The 24,773-nt window shown below is 41.7% G+C and overlaps 1 protein-coding gene across 4 annotated transcripts in view; it reads left to right on the top strand.

Annotated features, from left to right (window-relative positions):
• Window positions 1-24,773, top strand: part of LOC139471395 (neprilysin-1-like) — a 173,705-nt gene that overhangs the window by 59,240 nt on the left and 89,692 nt on the right. Inside the window, exon 1 of one of the 4 annotated variants that reach the window (XM_071253761.1) lies at window positions 18,699-19,382. The exons of the other annotated variants lie outside the window; for them this stretch is intronic. Within the exon in view, the coding sequence (XP_071109862.1) occupies window positions 19,343-19,382 (40 nt within the window). The 5' untranslated portion in view covers window positions 18,699-19,342. Of the gene's footprint in view, window positions 1-18,698; window positions 19,383-24,773 lie in introns of those variants that run through there. 4 annotated transcript variants of the gene reach the window in all.

Below are 24,773 nucleotides of genomic sequence, written 5' to 3'. Positions count from 1 at the left end.
CCCAGAACATATGTCATTAGCCCAACTACAAACTACATGTGTAGCAAATTTTATTACATTTTGAACAAAAACAACTCGGTAATGGCCAAAAATAGATTTTCACGATGAAAATAGTTCTAAATCGAACTTCTTGAACACATTCAGGCATCATTATTGGCGAAACCAAGCATGTGAAGTTTCAGCTTGATTGGTCAAGTGGTTGCTGAGGAGAAGGTGTTGACAGAAGCCGCTACCCATGGACGAGCATGCAGGCAATCACCTATTAATAAGCTCAATCGACTTTCAGTCAGGTGAGCTAAAATTACAAACAAAAAGATGTTTCTCAACATCTTTTTGTTTGTAATTTGGTAAAACATGTTACTTCATGATTCTTGTCACACTGACAAAGTATCTGTAAAACTTGAACATCAATAGTCAGGACGTATGAACCTTACATTTCTACAAAGTATATTGAATGTATTTCAGATGACAACATTGTCATATTTTATCAAGCTTAAAGCTGTTTCTGCCACATTCATGAATAAATTAGCAGTAGGAAAGCATTCACATCGCAACTGGCCATATTTGTTTGAAGTGTCAGTCGTCCTCTGAAGCAGAAGAATCACCGATGAGAAAATGAATTATTAATTGTCTGGGTCCCGTCTCATCTATATCTATTAATTTGATTTTCAATCACTCCCGAGACCACCATTAATATAATACTCATCGATTGTACATATGTAAAAACAGAAGCTCCTGGTGTATTGCTTTCAGCAGGTTAATTTTGTATGAGGCGGCCCAGTTGTAAACTAGGTTATTGTGATAAACAAGTGGGGAGTCACTGACTTCTCCATGCGTGTGTTTGTGTTTAATGATGCACTCAGCAATTTTCCAGCTATATAACAGCAGTCTGTAAATAATCAGGTCCTGACCAGACAATCCATTCACTGACATTGTGAACAACGATCAACACCAAGGGATATGACAAGATGCCATTAACCAAGTCACCAGGCCTGACTACATGAACCTTTTGGTCTCCCCTTACAAGCAGCATAGGTTGCTTGGGACCTATTCTAACCCTGGATCCCCACTGGGAGACCAGCATAGGTTGCTGGGGACCTATTCTAACCCTGGATCCCCACTGGGAGACCAGCATAGGTTGCTGGGGACCTATTCCAACCCTGGATCCCTACTGGGAGACCAGCATAGGTTGCTGGGGACCTATTCTGACCCTGGATCCCCACTGGGAGACAAGCATATAGTGCTGGGGACCTATTCTGACCCTGGATCCCCAATGGGAGACCAGCATAGGTTGCTGGGGACCTATTCTAACCCTGGATCCCCACTGGGAGACCAGCATAGGTTGCTGGGGACCTATTCTGACCCTGGATCCCCACTGGGAGACCAGCATAGGTTGCTGGGGACCTATTCTGACCCTGGATCCCCACTGGGAAACCAGCATAGGTTGCTGGGGACCTATTCTGACCCTGGATCCCCACTGGGAGACCAGCATAGGTTGCTGGGGACCTATTCTGACCCTGGATCCCTACTGGGCGACAAGCATAGGTTGCTGGGGACCTATTCTAACCCTGGATCCCTACTGGGAGACCAGCATAGATTGCTGGGGACCCATTCTAACCCTCAATCCCCACTGGGAAACCAGCATAGGTTGCTGGGGACCTATTCTGACCCTGGATCCCCAATGGGAGACCAGCATAGGTTGCTGGGGACCTATTCTAACCCTGGATCCCCACTGGGAGACCAGCATAAGTTGCTGGGGACCCATTCTAACCCTCAATCCCCACTGGGAGACCAGCATAGGTTGTTGGGGACCTATTCTGACCCTGGATCCCCACTGGGAGACCAGCATAGGTTGCTGGGGACCTATTCTAACCCCCGATCCCCACTGGGAGACCAGCATAGGTTGCTGGGGACCTATTCTAACCCTGGATCCCCACTGGGAGACAAGCATATAGTGCTGGGGACCTATTCTAACCCTGGATCCCCACTGGGAGACAAGCATAGGTTGCTGGGGATCTAGTCTGACCCTGGATCCCTACTGGGAGACAAGCATATAGTGCTGGGGACCTATTCTAACCCTGGATCCCCACTGGGAGACCAGCATAGGTTGCTGGGGATCTAGTCTGACCCTGGATCCCTACTGGGAGACAAGCATATAGTGCTGGGGACCTATTCTGACCCTGGATCCCCAATGGGAGACCAGCATAGGTTGCTGGGGACCTATTCTAACCCTGGATCCCCACTGGGAGACCAGCATAAGTTGCTGGGGACCCATTCTGACCCTGGATCCCCACTGGGAGACCAGCATAGGTTGTTGGGGACCTATTCTGACCCTGGATCCCCACTGGGAGACCAGCATAGGTTGCTGGGGACCTATTCTAACCCCCGATCCCCACTGGGAGACCAGCATAGGTTGCTGGGGACCTATTCTAACCCTGGATCCCCACTGGGAGACAAGCATATAGTGCTGGGGACCTATTCTAACCCTGGATCCCCACTGGGAGACAAGCATAGGTTGCTGGGGATCTAGTCTGACCCTGGATCCCTACTGGGAGACAAGCATATAGTGCTGGGGACCTATTCTAACCCTGGATCCCCACTGGGAGACCAGCATAGGTTGCTGGGGATCTAGTCTGACCCTGGATCCCTACTGGGAGACAAGCATATAGTGCTGGGGACCTATTCTAACCCTGGATCCCCACTGAGAGACAAGCACAGGTTGCTGAGGACCTATTCTAACCTTGAAACACTATTGAGAGACCAGCATAGGTTGCTAGCTTCATTACCCATGCGCTATTTGTTATTCTTTCTGTACGTTTGGCTTCATCCAATTATTTGTGTGCTACTTGTTATCTATTACCATAGTTGTCTGTTAATCTGCTGCTTATCAAAACATGTCATGCATATATGAGTGAGTGAAAGAGTGAATATGGTTTTACTCCGCTTTTAGCAATATTCCAGCAATATCACGACGGGGGACACCAGAAATGGGCTTCACTCATTGTACCCATGTCGGGAATCGAACCCGGGTCTTGGGCATGATGAGCGAATGCTTTAACCACTAGGCTACCCGACCGCCCCTCATGCAAATATACCTCTCATCACTTGGTTGTTGTCACTCCAGCAACCCGGTAGCGCTTGATAAATCATCATCATCATCATCATCATCATCCAGTGATTCTAACCCGGAATCCAGCTAGATAACGGTGTAAGAATCTACATAAAAACGTCACTTTTTGCAGTAAACTGTTATCCATAAAGTTGTACGCTTTGTACTTACTCACCAACTTCTAGAATGCCAAGCACACTGTTAGTTTGTGTGTCATACAGACTTTGCACCATTTATTGATTTGTTTATTATTTATAGCATTTTAGAAGCATACCACTTCAACATCTGTAAGTCGAATGTTCCTAGTTAATATTTAATTACCCATTCTATACAGCTGCCATCTTGGCAACTCCCGTACGCTGATATAAACATCTGATTATTGAAGCGTTAAGTTGCTTTGGGGAACAGGGCCCTGATAGATATTCTAACAACAACAGTTGTTTTATTCCCAGGTCTAGTGCCTCACAGGCAGCTTGGGGTGTATACTCCCCAGGGAGCTGAGAATGTAAATCGAGGGTACACCGATCCATTGACTGGGGTAATAATAACGTAGCCTACGTGTGAAACGCTGTGCATGTCAGCGCCTGTAGACATATTTACTTCCAATTAAACTGACACTTTCCGTCAACGGTGGCACTTAATTCATCCAAAAGGTTTGATCAGAAATCTGATCTTCAATATGGCCACTATGACAGCCATATTGAAATACTACCTCACCCTTTGTTTCAAAATGTAATAAAATTTGGTATATGTGTATTTCGATTCACTATGTTTTAAATTTTAACCTTGATTTGACCTTTATGTTTTGACATCTCTTAAATTTTCTCAAAATGCATTTTTCTCTCTGCAAATAGCACCTCCGCAGAAACTGCTGGTCTGAGGAAACTGAACTTTGGCATATGAATTTATATGATTTCAAATCATCAGGACTTTGTTATCAAATATTTGTTGAAAATCATTCAAATGTTCACACATTTTTCTCAAGAATATCAAGGGTATTTCAAAGCTGAACCTGTCTTATTGATCAAACTAGTGAAGATCCGGGGTAGAATAGGTCTTCAGCAACCCATGCTTGCCGTAAAAGGCGACTATGCTTGTTGTAAGAGGTGACTATGCTTGCCGTAAAAGGTGACTATGCTTGTTGTAAGAGGCGACTATGCTTGCCGTAAAAGGTGACTAACGGGATTGGGTGGGCAGACTCTCTGACTTGGTTGATGCATGTCATCATATTCCAAGTGCGTGGATCGATGCTCATGATCTCAATCACAGGATTGTCTGGTCCAGACTTTCTTATTTACAGACCACCGTCATATAGCTGGTATATTGCTGAGTGCGGCATTAAACAATGAGTACAGCATTAAAATCTCATTGATCATGACTATAAGAAGATGAAAGACATGGATTTAAGCATTCAACTTTTTGCATTTTCACACATTTGCAAAAGAAAACATTTTCAGAACCAAATTTACTGACACTCATCATGACTTGGAGAGTTATGAAATCAAAAGAAAACTTGAGCAAAATGCTATTTTTTATTGTGGATACAGAATTAATATTGAAATGTACTAGTTTCATTTATTATCACAGTCCTCATGATTAGTGCATAAAATATTGGATATCAAGGTTGTCAAATAGATTGTGTTTTGTGTCCATATACATGATAGCTTTGTTACATTTAGATTACAGGGTGTCTTAATGGCTGTCTTTGTTGACTTTATATCCAGGTGAGCTACAGTGCTGTGGCACTATTTTCTTTAATAACTTAGCTTATGGATCCATCCAACCAATAATTTCACAAATATGAAATGATATTCAGATTCTCACATTTTTTTCTTCCCACAAAATCTAAAGGGAAGTGAAAGTAACCTTTTGACTAGTTTGTCCCAAATACATTTTCACTTTCAATTAACTTTTTTTCCTGTTAAAAGTATTTTTAAGGAGTCACGTTTTGGGTCACGTGGATGGGTCTTTTTTCAAGTCCAGGGGACCCATATCGTAGTGTTGCAGGTATAGGCAAAAATGGCCATCTGATTCAGTAATCAAAAGTTTGGAAGTGGGCTATTTCATGCAAGTGACCCTATCTCCATCATTATTTTATACTGCTAAGCAACAGTAACAATTACGACACACATACACAGTAGCAATAAGTTTTGGGGATACAAGGCATGAACTTGGGGGTCAAAGTTCCTGACATTGGACATCCTGTACTTTTCTTTCTTTCTTTCTTTGTTGTTTAACGCCGCACTCAGCAATATTCCAGCTATATGATGGCGGTCAGTAAATATTCAAGTCTGGGCCACACAATCCAGTGATTGACGTGATGAGCATTGATCCACACAATTGGGATACGATGACATGTATCAACCAAGTCATCGAGCCTGACCACCCGATCCCGTTAGTCGCCTTTGACGACAAGCATAGTCGCTCTTTACGGCCAGCATGGGTTGCTGAAGACCTATTCTAGACCGAATCTTCACGGGTCCATGCTGTACTTAATTTCCAAGGATTTTACAGACGTCAAGTCATTGCATATGTTCAGAAGTCTAAACCTATATTAGATTGATCTTTCCGAAATGTCGCTTTTACAGTTTTAGAAAAAAAGTTGTTATCCATGAATTTTTGTCTACTTTGTCATCCGTCAAATTCTAAGAAATGTCTGTCAAACAATCGGATACATCTGTTTGGGGAAGGTGAGTGAGTGAGTACTGTTTTACACGGCTTTTCACAATATTCCAGCAATATGGGGGACACCAGAAATGGACTTCACATATTGTACCCATGTGGGGAATCGAACCTGTGTCTTTGAGGCGATGAGTGAACGCTTTAACCACTAGGCTACCCTACTGCCCCCAATTTGTATTGCAATGTTTTGTGTTTGGTAAAACAATGCATACTGCTTCATGTTACCTCATTCTGATCACAAATAAAAAATTTTTACAAAATATTTCGGATTGATGTAAAATATTTCTCTTTTCTCCTTAGTCTGTCACTCTAAACTATGGCCGTCATACCAAAAGACGTTAAAAGATGGTACTTGTTGTTACCCTGTCTGGCGCTCAGCATTAAGGGGCTAAAACAAGGACTGGTCGGCTCGGAGTCAGTATACTGTGTCTGAGTGGGGTATTCATGTTAAACTGCGGCATGGTATCTCAGTGGGCTAGCACTATAAATCGGCATCAGTCCGGTCTAGTACAAGCAGCCACACACACACACACACACACACACACATACACGTGCATAAGCGTCGCTATATAAGTGCAATAATCTTGGACGCGACGTTAAACCGAATTTCACCTCACCTAAACTATGGCATGTACACCATTAGGGGGAACATACGTTTGCATACCCAGAAAAAAAAATACTGACAGCGTTTTTCAGATTTTATATTATTCCCACTTTTTCTTTTAATTAGGAGACTGCAGATCTGTATTGCAAACCAAAAAAAAGTAATAATTCATTTTTCTAATAAGGGGCAGTGAAATATCAAAAGGGTAGAAAACTTGGTGCTTTAAATTTGTTTAACGCTTGAGCAAATCAAAAGTTGGAATGTCTGTTTGCCTTTTCAAAGCAAGAGATGTTTGAGAGCTGTTCTGTTGTGCAATATACCCAGTGGGGGCTTCCGTTTTGAATGAAATATGTTCAAGCCAGTGTTTGATAGCTTTCTGGCTATAAGGTTTAAGTCCATTACAACTATATATGGCTGTAGCGAAGAACGGGAAGCAGGTTTTCTTGACAGAATACAGACCACATATCCATGATAAATTGCTTTTAAAGTTCCAGTTGAAATTGAGTTCTCACTAGGCAATCACTATTTCATCTTTCATAATAAAGGAGGTATTGGCGTTGCCGTCTCTTCGAGTTCAGCACTGGTGATTTATGGGTTAAAAAATCAATCCTGCATGATCAGTGAGGCTGGTTTATACCTTGTGTCGTGATTGCCACAGATTGCGAACATGAATCCCTGCCATGGTTTGACTCCCCAATTTGGGGGGGTCAAAGTAACGAGAGGATCAATCAGGAGTTGGTACATATATTGTTAGTGAATGAGTGAGTGAATGGTTTTTAGTGTTTCCACTTAACTAGAAGGGATTCTGTAGAAGATGAGCTCACTCAATGATGAGGCATTGACATTGTATTGGAGCGAAGCACACTCAGGACCCTACCACATGTTTCTTGTGGGGTGGGACTTTTTGGAAAAAATATTTTGTTCCAGAAACAACTAAGAAAAACATTCCTTAGATTTTACCCCAAAAATAATTTGTCACTAGATGTCCTGCACAAATATGTGTTGTGAATTTTTTTTTAAAATTTTGGTTTCTCATAATAATAATTTGCTTCCATTTTGAGAAAAAACATGTAGGCTTTAAGCAGTGACTGTAACTAGTCTGACGAAAGTCCGATAAACATCCATGCCTTAAACAAGCCCTGGCAGTTCGAACAATAAAACATATTCCTACATACAGTAAACTATGGTTATAACATAACCTTGTCATCCATCAACTTCTAAGTAATACCAATCAAAAAAGGAGGGGCGGTCGGGTAGCCTGGTGGTTAAAGCGTTCGCTCGTCACGCAGAAGACCCAGGTTCGAATCCCGACATGGGTACAATGTGTGAAGCAAATTTCTGGTGTCCCCCGTCGTGATATTGCTGGAATAATGCTAAAAGCGGCGTAAAATCATACTCACTCACTCAATCAATCAAACAATGTTATAACATACTTAAAAGGACCACTTATTTTACTTTGTTATAACCGTAGTTTGTTATATGCATATATATAGCAAAAGTCTGGGACCAAAAATAAGTTATACGTCAGTTCGTTATAAGTGTGTTCGTTATAAACACAGTTAACTGTACTCCAAAACTCCTTTCCCTCAGAGCTAATAGCTCCAAAGAGTGATTTGACTTTAATGCTATTAAGCAGTACTCCAGCAATAGCCCTGGGGGCAGTCTAGAAATGGCCTTCACAAATTGTACCAATGTGGGAATCGAACCTTCGCCTTGAAGAACAACCCTCTGAGCACCAGACTACCCCGCTGCCCAAACTAATGAAGAGTAGGGGGCAAAAAAATGTGATTCTAGAAATCAATGTTAGCTGCTACCTAAGGATAGAATGAGATCTTCCTGTCAGTGTACTGCAGGGGGCAAGTGAGCTCAGTCCCAGACAACTGCTATACAGAATTGCATTTCATAAGGCTACAAAAAACTTGGGTTTGAATCCCACATCGGTGATGCTATGAGCTATTGAATGGCATTGCACTGGTAAAGGATGCCTTTGAGTGCTGTACTTTTGGGGTGGGTGGGTGCGGTTTTTTATTTCCTTTATTTTAGAAAATAGGAAGTTTATCTCTGAGTGCTAGCAACATGCAGTTGTCATGGCAATATGTCTTTCCCAAGTGCCAGTGATATGCAGTTGTCATGGCAACATGTCTGCCCCTGAGTGCCATTGACATGCAGTTGTCATGGCAACATGTCTACCCCCTGTGTACCAGTGATACCCAGTTGTCATGGCAACATGTCTGCCCCCTGGTGTACCAGTGATACACAGTTGTCATGGTAATATGTCTGCCCCCTGTATACAACTGTACTACCAGCATCCCACCTTCGTAATCAGGCGATTGTAATTGACAAACTCTGAAAGACCAACAAAAATGCCAAGTGAATTTCAGTTCAGTATTTTTATTACAGAATACATATCTCATCATGACACTTGACAAAAATTGTTTTATTCTGACCTACTTTTTTGACTGTTTTATGAAAAAACAGTACTCATACATCTTAATGTCACATATTCCGTCGTCGCCAGAGGGTTTGTGTCAACAGGATTCTAGAACTTTTTAATTATCAATATATAATATTTCAAATGAAAAGGCACCTTTGAACTGAGGTTTTGTTGTTTCAAAAAGCACTCAGCAATAATCAAGTTTTATGATGGTGACCTAAATAAACGAGTCGGGACCAGGTGATTGATTTATAGAGAATACTACACTCATTCTCATCAGATACCATTTTTACAAAACGAGTGGACTTTCTATGGTATCTGATGTCTCGCGATTTATTATGAATAAAAAAGTAGTCCTGGTGTGACAGATGTCACGGTTATCCAATCAAAACGAATAAAACAAGGTCAAACTTGTACGACACACGTGTGACGTACGGATGTAGTATCTTACCACCTGTATCTTCACCACGTGGGTAATATCATGGGCACACAGTCAGGGCTTGCTGACATCGGCCAAGTCACCGAGTCTGACCACCCGATCCATTGTGTCGCTTCAGTCACGGGAATTCCAACCATATAATTTGGCTCGTAGATAACTGAGCCAAACTAGTGACAAGGAGACAAGATTAACACCATCAGGCAGGCTGACATGAAGTCCCAGAGACAAAGTAGAGACAATTTATGGATAACAACTTCTTTATTTACAGTAAACGTGACATTTTGGTTTAGATCCATAGAGCATTGTCAATTGGCTTCACCCTCATGTGACCGCCTCCGTGGTCTAGAGGTAGAGCGTCCGCCCGGAGAGCGGAAGGTCCAGTGTACGATCCGTGGCCGCGTCATACCAAAAGACGTTAAAATATGGTACTTGTTGTTACCCTGTCTGGCGCTCGGCATTAAGGGGCTAAAACAAGGACTGGTCGGCTCGGAGTCAGTATACTGTGTCTGAGTGGGGTATTCATGTTAAACTGCAGCATGGTATCTCAGTGAGCTAGCACTATAAATCAGCATCAGTCCGGACTAGTAAAAGCAGACACACATACACACACACACGTGCATGCACATCGCTATATAAGTGCAATAATCTTGGACGCGATGTTAAACCAAATTTCACCTCACCTCACCTCACCTCACTTCACCCTCTAGTGTTCTCTGTCCATCATGTTGTTAAAGTATTATCCTTCAGTTGTCATTACTGAGCCTACTCATGTTAATCTCTCTCTTGTATACGTAATATTATTTGAAAATAATATACTGAAAAACTTGGATTTACTGATTACCTCCCCTGAGTGAATTTATGGTGCCTGAAGCCTTCTACTATATATATTCTGTACCATGTTCATTATTCAGCCTTGCTCGACAACGGTGTAAGGATCTCTATCGAAACGCCGCTTTTACAGTAAAATAAAGAAGTTATTATCCATAAATTGTCTCTACTTATCATCCGTCAAGTTATAAGTACTGCCTATCAAATGATTCCACAGAGTCTGAACACCCGATCCCTATTCAAATCACATCTTACCACGTATACTGTATTCAACGTAATAAGCGCCCTGCTCTAATAAGCGCCCACGGTGATATTTGCTAATATATTGGCTAGTGAACAATCCCAATTAGTCACCCCTTCCGATTGATCAATGTACACAAGACATTTATTCGTGTATGATATGCAGTCGTGTTTTATGTGCACCCTTAATTATGGGAAATTAAATTCTGGAAAATTATATCTGATGTATATAAACATTTCAGACTGTCAGCATAAATCACGAAATTTACGATCTTTCAACTCTGTTTTTTGGTTCACCAAAATATTATTCTAAAAAGAGCCCTCTATTTCTAATTTTGAGAGCGCCCAGGGCACTTATTACATCAAATATGGTATATGATTAAAGCAAGATGTATTGAGGGTCTGAGAGCTGGAATAAACACACAGTTCTGCATTCAGTTCAAACTGAATAAATCTAAGCAACATAGCGGTAGATTGAGACACATTATCTTTATTTCCTAAATAGCTCTTTAGCAGATTTTGAGACAGACCCTGAATCTTGTGTACAAAATAAAATGACTTGAAGATTCTCCATGCTAATTGCACTACCTGGTCGTCACTCATCAAATACAACTCCCACAAGTCGTTAACTCTCTATGTCCTTGAGGTGTGCCTTCTGCACCTCCTTCCTTGTAGTAGCCTCTTAAAGGGTCCTGCTGCAGGAGGATCAAAGAGGATGATTGTGAATGATGCAATCAAACTGCTGGGGAGAAATTGCACTAAAGTGGTTTTTAACACAAAAATTGAGTTATTGATATTTTAAGCTTATGTAAAGTAAAATACAGAGGGCTTTGGGAATATGATTGCAAATGATGAACTTCTGAAGATTTCTTGACATGTCATGTCCTGAAACTGGAACTAATTCTTCCAAGTTTTATATTGTCTGTTGCTGTATCTTCCAGGATACCGTATTTCCTCTTTTAGATGCCTGGGTGTTTAATGCTGACACAGTGGTAACCCCCTATTTTACCAAATCGCACACTCTCATCACAGAAAGGCTACATTAGCAGGAAACGGTCATTCTTAAGTGAAGGAAGTAATCTTTACATGTCGTAAGTTAATGTGACAGGCTTAATTAATTTCATCAAATGATGAACCTGCCTCTATTAGATACCTGGCTTATATTTTTTTTTACCTGACATCAATTGTTGTATTGAAGGTGTTGCGTCTAAAAGAGGAAATACGGTAAATGTTATTGATGACATGTCGTGGGTTGTTCTCGGAGAAGGCTTCAGAAACCATTCATTCACTCAGGGGAGGTAATCAGTAAATCCTGTTTTTTCTGTATATTATTTTTAAATGATACAACTTATACATATTTCATACCCTGAGGTGAAATGGGGTTTAATGTTCAAGATTATTGCCCCTGCAGTGACGATGTTCATAAATCTCATTAAAATCAGATCTTAATTCTCGCTACCGCTAAACAAAGATCTGAGGACATCCCATTATCGGTCACGCCAGCACGACCTTTCATCCAACCAATCAGAGCGTCGCTTACCAGATCCTGAAAGTGACAGTCGAAATGTGTTTTCTAATCATGCATCCTCGAAATATTTAACAGAGAATATTCCAAACGACAGTTACGGGTTTTATGATATCCATACAATTTAGGCCATCTGTAAGTCATTCCAGAATGTTGTTTTGGTCAGTTTTAATTTTTTTTAATCAAGAATACGTCAAAATATGTGTCGAAGTGTAGTCGCCAGTTTGAAACTAGTGCCGTAAAGCTCAAGATAGCTGCCTTCTGATTGGCAAATGTTGATTTCTTGTCAGTCATTTCATTGGTCGGTCAATGTTCGCGAAAGGTCGTTCCGACGTGACCCATAATGGGATGTCCTCAGATCTTTGCTTAGCGGTAGCGAAAACTAAGATCTGATTTTAATGAGATTGGATGTTCATGCACATGGGTGTGGGTGCTTGTCACAGTTTTAAAGTGCTGGCCCACTGAGACACCATGCCATGAGTAAGAAATGGCTATCAAACAATTCCTATCATGAATACATTTTAATATTTTCTTCTTTTTTTTCAATATATAATAGAAAGGAGCCCAAAGCACCTCTGCATTTTCAGCCTGAAACTGAAGAAATATAGACTTTAGATTTTTTTTGTAGACTTGCTTGGGGTGTTTGGGATATTTCTTTATGTCATATTGATTCGGTACACCAATCCGATAAACTTGGTGTCATGATCCAATAAATGTACAATTGTGGTTTCACAGAAGGAACTACTTTTAAGATCAATACATCGATGAAATGTCTGCTTGCTCTAGAAACTACTGATCGACTAATATTCCCAATATGTTCAGAGAGCATTTACCTGATGTGCAGGTAATTCTGGTAGACAAACATAGCTACAAATTATTTGGCATTATATGGTAAATGGGAAGTTCACTAAAACACTTTATTTATACACGGTTTCTAAAGTTACATCATTTGGGGAAGTTATGTATAAAACATAAATTATTTTAAGAATGATATTATGCAGATATTATTACCTCGTGTGTTTATGTAAGTAAATGTCATATTTTGGCAATACAAATTATGCATTATTGTGGCTCACATAGATACAATTATTCCTCCCACATCAAGCTGGCATATTCTGATATCTCTGACATACTGCTTAACATGTCGTTATACACCACTCTCTCACATATTTCCCCATGTACATACTCACTGTCTCCAACTCACTCACTCTCATATTTACCAACTCACTCACTCACTCATATATTTACCAACTCATTCACTCACATATTTACCCACTCACTCACTCACATATTTACCCACTCAATCACTCACTCACTCACCCACTCACTCACAAAGTTACCCACTCACTCACTCACATATTTACCAACTCAATCACATATTTACCCACTCACTCACATATTTACCTACTCACTCACTCAATTATTCAGCAACTCACTCACTCACTCACATATTTACCCACTCACATTTTTACCAACTCACTCACTCCCATATTTACCCACTAACTCCCATATTTACCCATTCATTCACATATTTACTAACTCACTCACATATTTACCCACTCACACATTCACATATTTACCCTCTCATTCACATATTTACCCACTCACTCACATATTTGCCAACTCACTCACACACTAACATATTTACCCACTCAATCACATATTTACCCATCCACTCATTCACTCACATATTTACCCATCCACTCATTCACTCACATATTTACCCTCTCATTCACATATTTACCCTCTCATTCACATATTTACCCACTCAGTCACATATTTACCCATCCACTCATTCACTCACATATTTACCCATCCACTCAATCACTCACTCACATATTTACCCACTCACTCATTCACTCACATATTTACCCACTCACTCACTCACTCAATCACATATTTACTTACTCACTCACATATTTAACAACTCACTCACTCACATATTTAACAACTCAAAAACTGGCTCCACAGATTGAACCCATACATGTATACAAGTCATGTGTTACACAAGAGTGGTAGCAAACAATCAGAGTGTTCTATATTTCTGTCCGCAGTGTCGAGACTTAAGTCCTTTTATCTGGACGGTCTTAAAACAGCGTTAATAGAAACACACTACAAGGACCTCAGACGACTCAATTGCCTGGAACGAGTTGACGTTATTTCCTCCTTGTTATTAGAAGCACCTCTGTGTCGTGTCCCGTGAATTGAGCATTATCCTGTAAACCGAAAGGGGGGTGGTTTGAAAATTCAGATTTCAGTTAAAATGGCATCGGCATTGAATAAATGGCATATACGTTGCAAGACTTTATTTCATCAGCATACTACTATTGAAGTTGTTATTTATTCTGAATCAATAACGAAGGCTGGGTACATTTCTGCCAGAATTATCTGGAATTTTGTAGCATTTGCCAATACATGGAGTGTAGATCCACGATTGTTTGAAGTCTGCAAGGAAATTCAATGAATTCCTTTCAGGGAAATTGTTATCGATCCACTTGAAGTGCGAAGACAAAACAAAGTGAAATTCAATTTCATGACAAATGGTTTGTACATTCTGTCAAACAGGCTTCCCTGAAAACCTTTCCGCCATTTCTGAATCAACTCAACAATGATTGGTCCGTAACAAGTTCATTTTGGATGCTTCAATGATTGATATCGCTTTTCGATTTTATTCAAAAGCTACAAAATTTATTGTATCTTTTGTTTAGACAAATCAGTATTTTGTTTCACTTTCAATATTTTATAAACCAATATTACACAGCGTGATTGATGTACTGTTCTGTAAAAAGCTGAATACGGTCTAAATTATTTTGAATTTGACGTACTTTGTTTCAGTTTCAAATTGGTCATTAACTACTCTTAGCAATACCACAGCAGGGGACATCAGAATTGAGCTTCACATTGTATTCACATTGTATTCACATGGGGAATCAAATCCGCGCCTCCTCATCATGAGCAAACACTTTAACCACTGGGTTACTACATGCAGAGGCACAGGGCCCCGTTCCAGAAAGGGATCTTAGCGCTATGATTGTCATAAGTCTATGTTAAAGTATGGGAGTTACAATCATCTTAGCGCTACAATTGTCATAAGTCTATGTTAAAGTATGGGAGTAAGGATCATCTTAGTGTTATGACTGCCATAAAGCTGTGTTAAAGTATGGGAGTTACGATCATCTTAGTGCTACGATTGTCAGATGTCTATGTTAAAGTATGGGAGTAAGGATCATCTTAGCGTTATGACTGCCATAAAGCTGTGTTAAAGTATGGGAGTTACGATCATCTTAGTGCTACGATTGTCAGATGTCTATGTTAAAGTATGGGAGTTACAATCATCTTAGCGCTATGACTGTCAGATGTCTATTTTAAAGTATGGAAGTCATCTTAGCACAGAGATCACTTTGAGGAAGGAAACCCAGGTTGGCCAATCCAACTAAGATGCCACAATTAACCTTGCAGAGTTGTGTCCCTTTGGTGTGACAGGAACCTAAGATCAAGGATTTGAGTCCCAGTTCACCCTAATTATGTTTCTAGGTTCTAAGCTGCATACTGATTGCTCATGGTTTTAACAAAGTGTTAAGTGTTCAAGACTTACATCAATTTGGGCTATCCTCCCACATCAAGCTGACACACCATGATACAACTAAAATACTATTCAAAACGACCATAAACTGCATACAAAGTACATCAAAAAGGAGATCTTGCAATTAACAGTGACATTGGATTTAATGCTGTGTAATGGATTATTATAAATTGAAGTGCATTTGAGCGCAGGGCTGCTTGTTCTTATGCAGACTGATGCCAGTTTATAGTGCTAGCCCACTGAGCCACCATGCCACTGTCGAACATGGATACACCACTCAGACATAGTATACTGACTCGGGGCCGACTTGTTCTTGTTTTAGCTCCTGAATGCTGAACACCAGGGCGGGTAACAACAAGTACCATCTTCTAACATGTTTTCATATCACATGTCCGAGGATGGACCGATCTTCCTCTCTCCGGGCTGATGCTCTATCCTCTAGAACACAGAGGCGGTCTCCGGGCAGACGCTCTATCCTCTAGAACACAGAGGCGGTCTCCGGGCAGACGCTCTATCCTCTAGAACACAGAGGCAGTCTCCAGGCAGACACTCTATCCTCTAGAACACAGAGGCAGTCTCCAGGCAGCCATCTGTCCTCTAAAACACAGAGGCGGTCTCTGGGCAGATGCTCTATTCTCTAGAACACAGTTGAGGCGGTCTCCAGGCAGACGCTCTATCCTCTAAAACACAGAGGCGGTCTCCAGGCAGACGCTCTATCCTCTAAAACACAGAGGCGGTCTCCAGGCAGACGCTCTATCCTCTAGAACACAGAGGCAGTATCCAGGCAGACGCTCTATCCACTAGAACACAGAGGCGGTCTCCAGGCAGACGCTCTATCCTCTAGAACACAGAGGAGGTCTCCAGGCAGACGCTGTCCTCTAAAACACAGAGGCAGTCTCCAGGCAGACACTCTATCCTCTAGAACACAGAGGAGGTCTCCGGGGTGATGTTCTATCCTCTAGAACACAGAGGCCGTCTCCAGGCAGACGCTCTATCCTCTAGAACACAGAGGCGGTCTCCGGGCAGACGCTCTATCCTCTAGAACACAGAGGCGGTCTCCAGGCAGACGCTCTATCCTCTAGAACACAGAGGCGGTTTCCAGGCAGACACTCTATCCTCTAGAACACAGAGGCAGTCTCCAGGCAGACGCTCTATCCTCTAGAACACAGAGGCAGTCTCCAGGCAGACGCTGTATCCTCTAGAACACAGAGGCGGTTTCCAGGCAGACACCTTATCCTTTAGAACACAGAGGCAGTCTCCAGACAGACGCTCTATCCTCTAGAACACAGAGGCAGTCTCCAGGCAGACGCTCTATCCTCTAGAACACCGAGGCGGTTTCCAGGCAGACACTCTATCCTCTAGAACACAGAGGCAGTCTCCAGGCAGACGCTCTATCCTCTAGAACACAGAGGCGGTTTCCAGGCAGACACTCTATCCTCTAGAACACAGAGGCAGTCTCTGGGCAGATGCTCTATTCTCTAGAACACAGTTGAGGCGGTCTCCAGGCAGACGCTCTATCCTCTAAAACACAGAGGTGGTCTCCGGTCAGACGCTCTATCCTCTAAAACACAGAGGCGGTCTCCAGGCAGACGCTCTATCCTCTAGAACACAGAGGCAGTCTCCAGGCAGACACTCTGTCCTCTAGAACACAGAGGAGGTCTCTGGGCAGATGCTCTATTCTCTAGAACACAGTTGAGGCAGTCTCCAGGCAGACACTCTATCATCTAGACCACAGAGGCGGTCTCCAGGCAGACACTCTATCATCTAGGCCACAGAGGCAATCCAGACAAAATTTCTTACCCAAGCCAGAAAAGAAAATGCTGGGCAAATTTACTTTCTTGACTTATATTTCCAAAAATTTATAATGAAATTGAAGAAACTAAAATACTGCATTTGAAAAAAAAAAATGTTTAAATATGTATTTTCAGATTTTTGTTAAAATTATTTTCCCCTTCTTTCAAGAGGAAAGGGGGCAAATTTAATTAAGAGCTCCCTTAATCTAGATCTATTGTAATGCTGACCAAAAGATTTCTGGTCAGGTGAGCTATGACGAAAAGCTATACTTTTTTTTTGCACTGACTCAATTTTCCTGTACAGATCAATAAATCCCACACTTATCTGTCTTGTAGTATGTACAAAGCATTCTATATGAAATATTGATGTGTTGGCGCTCATGACCTACTGTTGTCAACAGAATTGATTATGGAATTAGTGGTAGGAAGACATACAAGATTTGGCTGTGTTTATATGAACTATTACAACATGATGATCGCCAATGATCAAACAAAACCTCCACGAAAAGATTCATTTCTGTATTCAATCCACCAAGCTGAGTCGTGCCACCTGGTCATATAGCCGGGCAGAGATTACAATAAATCACTTTAATACCATCTAGATAAAACTACAGTGTACCTTCAAGGAAACCAACAAGATCTGTGTCACAGTCCAGACTCTATACATAGAAATAGCAAACATATGTAAATCTACACTGTATTGTCCTCTGAAATCTAATTCACTTAAAGGGGCATGGACTTGCATTCCAGAAAGAGTCACTGCAGTTGTCAATCATCAATGTTTTTGTATTCCAACTCAAATTTCATTATATATATCAAACAGTTATGAAATCTTACTCTCATTATATACAGACAATGTTTCACAGGAAGCACTTATGACAGCTATACACTTCAGCCTTGTTTTGTATGTTTCTGAAAGGGTAGTACACGTACGGAAAAATAATGACTATGGGAATATCTGACTATACACCTTTAAGTTCAGACTTATAGCATCTGACATTCTATTGAATTCGTACATTAGCATTGCAATAGAATTCAATACCAAAACTGAGACACATTATGAGCTAAAGTATTCAATAAGCTTCTCGAATAGAGTAAAGTAGCAAGACAGCTGCAGAGAGTGAGCGAGCGTCCTTCCTACGACACAGCATAAAGCCAGTATTTCTTCCTGCGTTTAATCAATTGTCTCTAATTCCATCTTCAGATCTGTTTGGACGAAAAACAAAATAATGTGTTGTCAGTTCCTCCAAACCATTGATCTATTAGAAATCTTACTGTACTTAATACAATCAATAATTTCATATGCCTAGGTGTACAGAACTGATAGCTAGAGGGACTCCAAGGCCTGAGTGCCGGCCCTATTGATTGAGAACATCAATGGATTTTGTACAGCCTTGTCTCGCCTGCCGCTATAGACAGCCTTCCGCACCATCTCACTCCTGCCTTAGCTCGCAGGACGGTGGCGGCGGTAATAGACCAATTCCTGCGATAACCGTTATCACAAAATAGAGGAGATTGTTCTAGGATATTGTTCCGCTTTTGCTGGAGAAGTCACTGGGAAATATTTATGTGAAATTGAATTCTCTTTGTGAATATATATTGGATAGTTATTGAAATTAAATACCAAAAGGAATTTATTTGGACACCCCTGTGAACAGGACACTTCCAGGGGCTAACCTGTGGGATAGTTACTTTTTCAAAGTGGATTCTACAATATTCTTTGATACAATCTATGGATACAGATCAGTGAGCACTCTGTCATAAGCCTTCTGTTGCATTGGGAAACTTGTTTCCTATGATTGTGAATACTACAATCTGTTTCGTTCCAGGAGTGTGATTTCATTGTGTGCCAATCAAGACTGGACGCTATGGTTTGAGAACTGCCACCAACTTACTCAATGACAGCTAACAGGTGTTGCCTAGGGTCATTTCTGTTCTGATTTTAAAAGGATCATACTTTGATATTTTTCAGACTTTAGTCTGGTAGAACGACAACCCTGTGTTTGTCAGATAGTGGGATATCTCGGAGTTGTGTTGGATATTGAAATACTATAATTACCGTGTCCGAATCGTGCTATATTTCCAAGGTTGTGAGATTGACCGTCATGATGTACGATACACCCAAAGAGGATGCTCCTGCTGAAGGTATGGTTCTAATCTAATTAATTAACACTACACATTTTATGTTTCATGGTTTACGGACTGAACAATTTAGCTCGGTTAAATAATAAACTTTTGTATCTCACCATATTAATTCTTTTTTGAAAAAGGGTTTTTTAGTTTAGCGGGAAAATGTTTACATGAGTTATTATCTAAAACAGATTTGTGAATGTTTCTTCTTTATGTTGGGGCAGTGGGTAGCCTATTAGAGCTGGGACGGGTAACTCGGGTACTCGGGTCGGGTGGCTACTGAGTAGGACCCTGGTACCCAGAGGCCTACCCAGACCCGTAGGGGTGGTCGGGTAGCCTAGTGGTTAAAATGTTCGTTCGTCACGCCAAAGACCCGGGTTCGATTCCCGACTTGTGTGAAGCCCATTTCTGGTGTCCACCGACGTGATATTGATGGGATATTGCAAAAAGCGGCTTAAAACCTTACTCACTAACTCACCCAGATCCGTGGTTAGTCATGTGATATATTGTTTAATGACTTAAACTTCATGGTTATACAAGTCACTAATGTTTGCATTTTGTTCTGACTGTGCATGATTTCTTCTAACTTTTATATGTTTGAATAAAGATAAAACTTCAGTCAACTTCAGTGTATGCATGACCAGATCGCTTTATACGTGTATCTAAATATACTACTCAAAAGAAGTTAAGGATCACCTGATTCTTCCATATTACAATAGTTAATCTCTCATGCCATGACAGATTAACATTACCAATATGAAAGAATCCTTAACTTCTTTTGAGTAGTATACAATTTGCCAGGGCTAAGGTCAAACTATATTCCCGATCAGACATTCTGTACCAATCTCTTGATACCTGCAGCATGTACCCGGGTATGGTAGGGTAATTCAGGGTTGTTACCCAGGTAGTAAATTTGGACTCACCCCAGCCCAATAGCCTAGTAGTTAAAGCGTTTGCTCACCATGCCGAAGGCCCGGGTTCCATTTTTTGAACAATGGATACAGAATGTGAAGCCCATGCACTAACTGGTGGCCCCCCGCCGTGATCTTACTGTGAATATTGCTAAAAGCGGCGTAAAACAATACCCACTAAATCACTCACTTTCAAATGTCATTTTGTGCATTTCGCTTTAGGATCTAGTTTGATGATCTGAAAACTTAAAAATTATTAGCCAAATGTTGCCCATAACCTGATATATGTATCACCTACTGTCACAATGGCTCTGTGGGTAAGCGCCATTAAACTGGGTGGTCAGGCTGTATGGCTCTGTGGGTAAGCACCATTAAACTGGGTGGTCTGGCTGTATGGCTCTGTGGGTAAGCACCATTAAACTGGGTGGTCAGGCTGTATGGCTCTGTGGGTAAGCACCATTAAACTGGGTGGTCTGGCTGTATGGCTCTGTGGGTAAGCACCATTAAACTGGGTGGTCAGGCTGTATGGCTCTGTGGGTAAGCACCGTTAAACTGGGTGGTCTGGCTGTATGGCTCTGTGGGTAAGCACCATTAAACTGGGTGGTCAGGCTGTATGGCTCTGTGGGTAAGCACCATTAAACTGGGTGGTCTGGCTGTATGGCTCTGTGGGTAAGCACCATTAAACTGGGTGGTCTGGCTGTATGGCTCTGTGGGTAAGCACCATTAAACTGGGTGGTCTGGCTGTATGGCTCTGTGGGTAAGCACCATTAAACTGGGTGGTCTGGCTGTATGGCTCTGTGGGTAAGCACCATTAAACTGGGTGGTCTCAGTGTATGGCTCTATGGGTAAGCACCATCAAACTGGGTGGTCTGGCTGTATGGCTCTGTGGGTAAGCACCATTAAACTGGGTGGTCTGGCTGTATGGCTCTGTGGGTAAGCACCATTAAACTGGGTGGTCTGGCTGTATGGCTCTGTGGGTAAGTGCCATCAAACTGGGTGGTCTGGCTGTATGGCTCTGTGGGTAAGTGCCATCAAACTAGGTGGTCTGGCTGTATGGCTCTGTGGGTAAGCGCCATTAAACTTGGTGGTCTGGCTGTATGGCTCTGTGGGTAAGTGCCATTAAACTGGGTGGTCTGGCTGTATGGCTGTATGGCTCTGTGGGTAAGCGCCATTAAACTGGGTGGTCTGGCTGTATGGCTCTGTGGGTAAGCGCCATTAAACTGGGTGGTCTGGCTGTATGGCTGTATGGCTCTGTGGGTAAGCGCCATTAAACTGGGTGGTCTGGCTGTATGGCTCTGTGGGTAGGCCCCATTAACCTGGGTGGTCAGGCTGTATGGCTCTGTGGGTAAGCACCATTAAACTGGGTGGTCTCGCTGTATGGCTCTGTGGGTAAGCGCCATTAAACTGGGTGGTCTGGCTGTATGGCTCTGTGGGTAAGCACCATTAAACTGGGTGGTCAGGCTGTATGGCTCTGTGGGTAAGCACCAAAAACTGGGTGGTCTGGCTGTATGGCTCTGCGGGTAAGCACCATTAAACTGGGTGGTCTGGCTGTATGGCTCTGTGGGTAAGCACCATTAAACTGGGTGGTCAGGCTTTATGTCTCTGTGGGTAAGCGCCATTAAACTGGGTGGTCTGGCTGTATGGCTCTGCGGGTAAGCACCATTAAACTGGGTGGTCTGGCTGTATGGCTCTGTGGGTAAGCACCATTAAACTGGGTGGTCAGGCTTTATGTCTCTGTGGGTAAGCGCCATTAAACTGGGTGGTCTGGCTGTATGGCTCTGTGGGTAGGCCCCATTAAACTGGGTGGTCTGGCTGTATGGCTCTGTGGGTAAGCGCCATTAAACTGGGTGGTCTGGCTGTATGGCTCTGTGGGTAGGCCCCATTAACCTGGGTGGTCAGGCTGTATGGCTCTGTGGGTAAGCACCATTAAACTGGGTGGTCTCGCTGTATGGCTCTGTGGGTAAGTGCCATAAACTGGATAGTCTGGCTGTATGGCTCTGTGGGTAAGCACCATAAACTGGATAGTCTGGCTGTATGGCTCTGTGGGTAAGCGCCATAAACTGGATAGTCTGGCTGTTTTGCACATAAGGCCTAAGATCCGGTTTGCTTTTTCTATATGGGTACAAAATGTGAAACCAATTTTGATGTGATATTTCTGGAATATTGATGATAAAGGTGTAAAATAATACACACCCACATAGAGAATGACACCATGTCTATTTCCAGAATTCCAGGTGTCATGCAAGATGGTGTCATGTGTATTATCAGTTTAGTATTGGCCTGGGATGTCCAGCTTCACAATTTGAACTTTTCCAATATGTAACTGGAGAGCTGGTTTTTCGTGTGACTCTTAGCAATATTCAGGTAATATCATGAAAGAGGACACAAGAAATCATCTTGACACACTGTGCCCCCATTGGGCATGAAACCCAGGCATTGAGCATGACTAGCAAATGCCTTAACCACTTGGCTACCCCACCACCTAATAAATTTACACACGCACCTACCAATCGATACACCCAACCTAATACACATGTGCACACACACATGATGAGGATAAAGTTTTGTGTTCAGGATGAGGTTTTGTGCTCAGGATGAGGTTTTGTGCTCAGGATGAGGTTTTGTGTTCAGGATGAGGTTTTGTGCTTAGGATGAGGTTTAGTGTTCAGGATGAGGTTTTGTGCTCAGGATGAGGTTTTGTGTTCAGGATGAGGTTTTGTGCTCAGGATGGGGTTTTGTGCTCAGGATGAGGTTTTGTGCTTAGGGTGAGGTTTTGTATTCAGGATGAGGTTTTGTGTTCAGGATGAGGTTTTGTGCTTAGGGTGAGGTTTTGTGCTCAGGATGAGGTTTTGTGTTCAGGATGAGGTTTTGTGATTAGGATGAGGTTTTGTGTTCACAGTGAGGTTTTGTGCTCAGGATGAGGTTTTGTGTTCAGGATGTGGTTTAGTGTTCAGGATGAGGTTTTGTGCTCAGGATGAGGTTTTGTGCTCAGGATGAGGTTTTGTGCTCAGGATGAGGTTTTGTGTTCAGGGTGAGGTTTTGTGTTCAGGATGAGGTTTTGTGCTCATGATGAGGTTTTGTGTTCACGGTGAGGTTTTGTGCTTTCCAAAAACAAACTAATCAAGCAAGTTGGATTTTGAGAATTTCATTGAATGTATGGACATCCTGTCTGTAGAACATCATGACATAACAGTGGCGTGTGCAAACATACACAGTTATAATCAAATTGTGAAACATCCCTGAATTCAACCATTCCCCCCACTGTAAATATTCCACTCCACTCCTGCCCCATCACTCTCAACTCAGCACTCATCAACACAAAAGAATTCTCATTTATTCTCACATTTATTTTGCTGTGGTAGAATGGAGATAAACTGACTTTGTTTTCATTTAGAGGTTTCAAATACTGATGTATTCTATTTCAAATTAAATCTACAGGTATCAAATCTATGTGGGAAATCTCTAATTTGAAAACATGGTATGCTTAACCGTAATAGGGTTTTACATTTCCAAGCAATCTGGGGAACAAATTCCTTCCAGAGGAAAGAATGGAAACTCTTGATACAGGTTTAGGATTCTTTGTTTTACTGATACTCTAAAATAGCCTTCATTGATTGGCAAGTTAGATTGGGAAAATTGCCCCCTGAGTATGACAACAGATGATGTGCTGATCGTCGTATCTATAACAACACTACTTTGATGTATTGATACTTGGTTCTACGGTAACAGTACTATAATGTGCTGATACTCGTATCTATGGCAACATTACTACAATGTACTGATACTTGTATCTATGGCAACATTACTACAATGTAACAATGTACTGATACTCGTATCTATGACAACAATATTACAATGTACTGATACTGGTATCTATGACAACAGTACTACAATGTACTGATACTGGTATCTATGACAACAATACTACAATGTACTGATACTCGTATCTATGACAACAATACTACAATGTACTGATACTCGTATCTATGACAACAGTACTACAATGTACTGATACTCGTATCTATGACAACAATACTACAATGTACTGATACTCATATCTATGACAACAATATTACAATGTACTGATACTGGTATCTATGACAACAGTACTACAATGTACTGATACTGGTATCTATGACAACAGTAATGTGATGTACTCGTTCTTCAGCCATCCTGTACTGCCATGACTTGTTGATCTGGTGTAACTGACCTCTAGGAGCTGGATTGATGGTGACACCAATCCAATGTGACCAGTGCAAGACCCCATATTGAACTGTGAAATATTACGCCCACTGACTTAACTGGGTCCATCCATCTCTACTCTCCTCCCAACATGCCATTGTTCAATGTTTCAGGAAGTCGTTTGTCTTCAAAACCATGTTTTTTCGCATTATCGATGAGCATGTCCTACATTTCTCAGAAGCAGTTTTTAATAAAAAAACAAAAAAACATGTACCCCAAGTGATCCTGATACAACCTCCATAAAAAAAAATAA

This window comes from Haliotis cracherodii, unplaced genomic scaffold (assembly GCF_022045235.1).
Source record: "Haliotis cracherodii isolate W230 unplaced genomic scaffold, xgHalCrac1.p SCAF_22, whole genome shotgun sequence".
Taxonomy (NCBI): Eukaryota; Metazoa; Mollusca; class Gastropoda; order Lepetellida; family Haliotidae; genus Haliotis; species Haliotis cracherodii.
The sequence above is the reverse complement of the archived record's forward strand: the minus strand, read 5'-3'. Positions and strand labels throughout refer to the sequence as shown.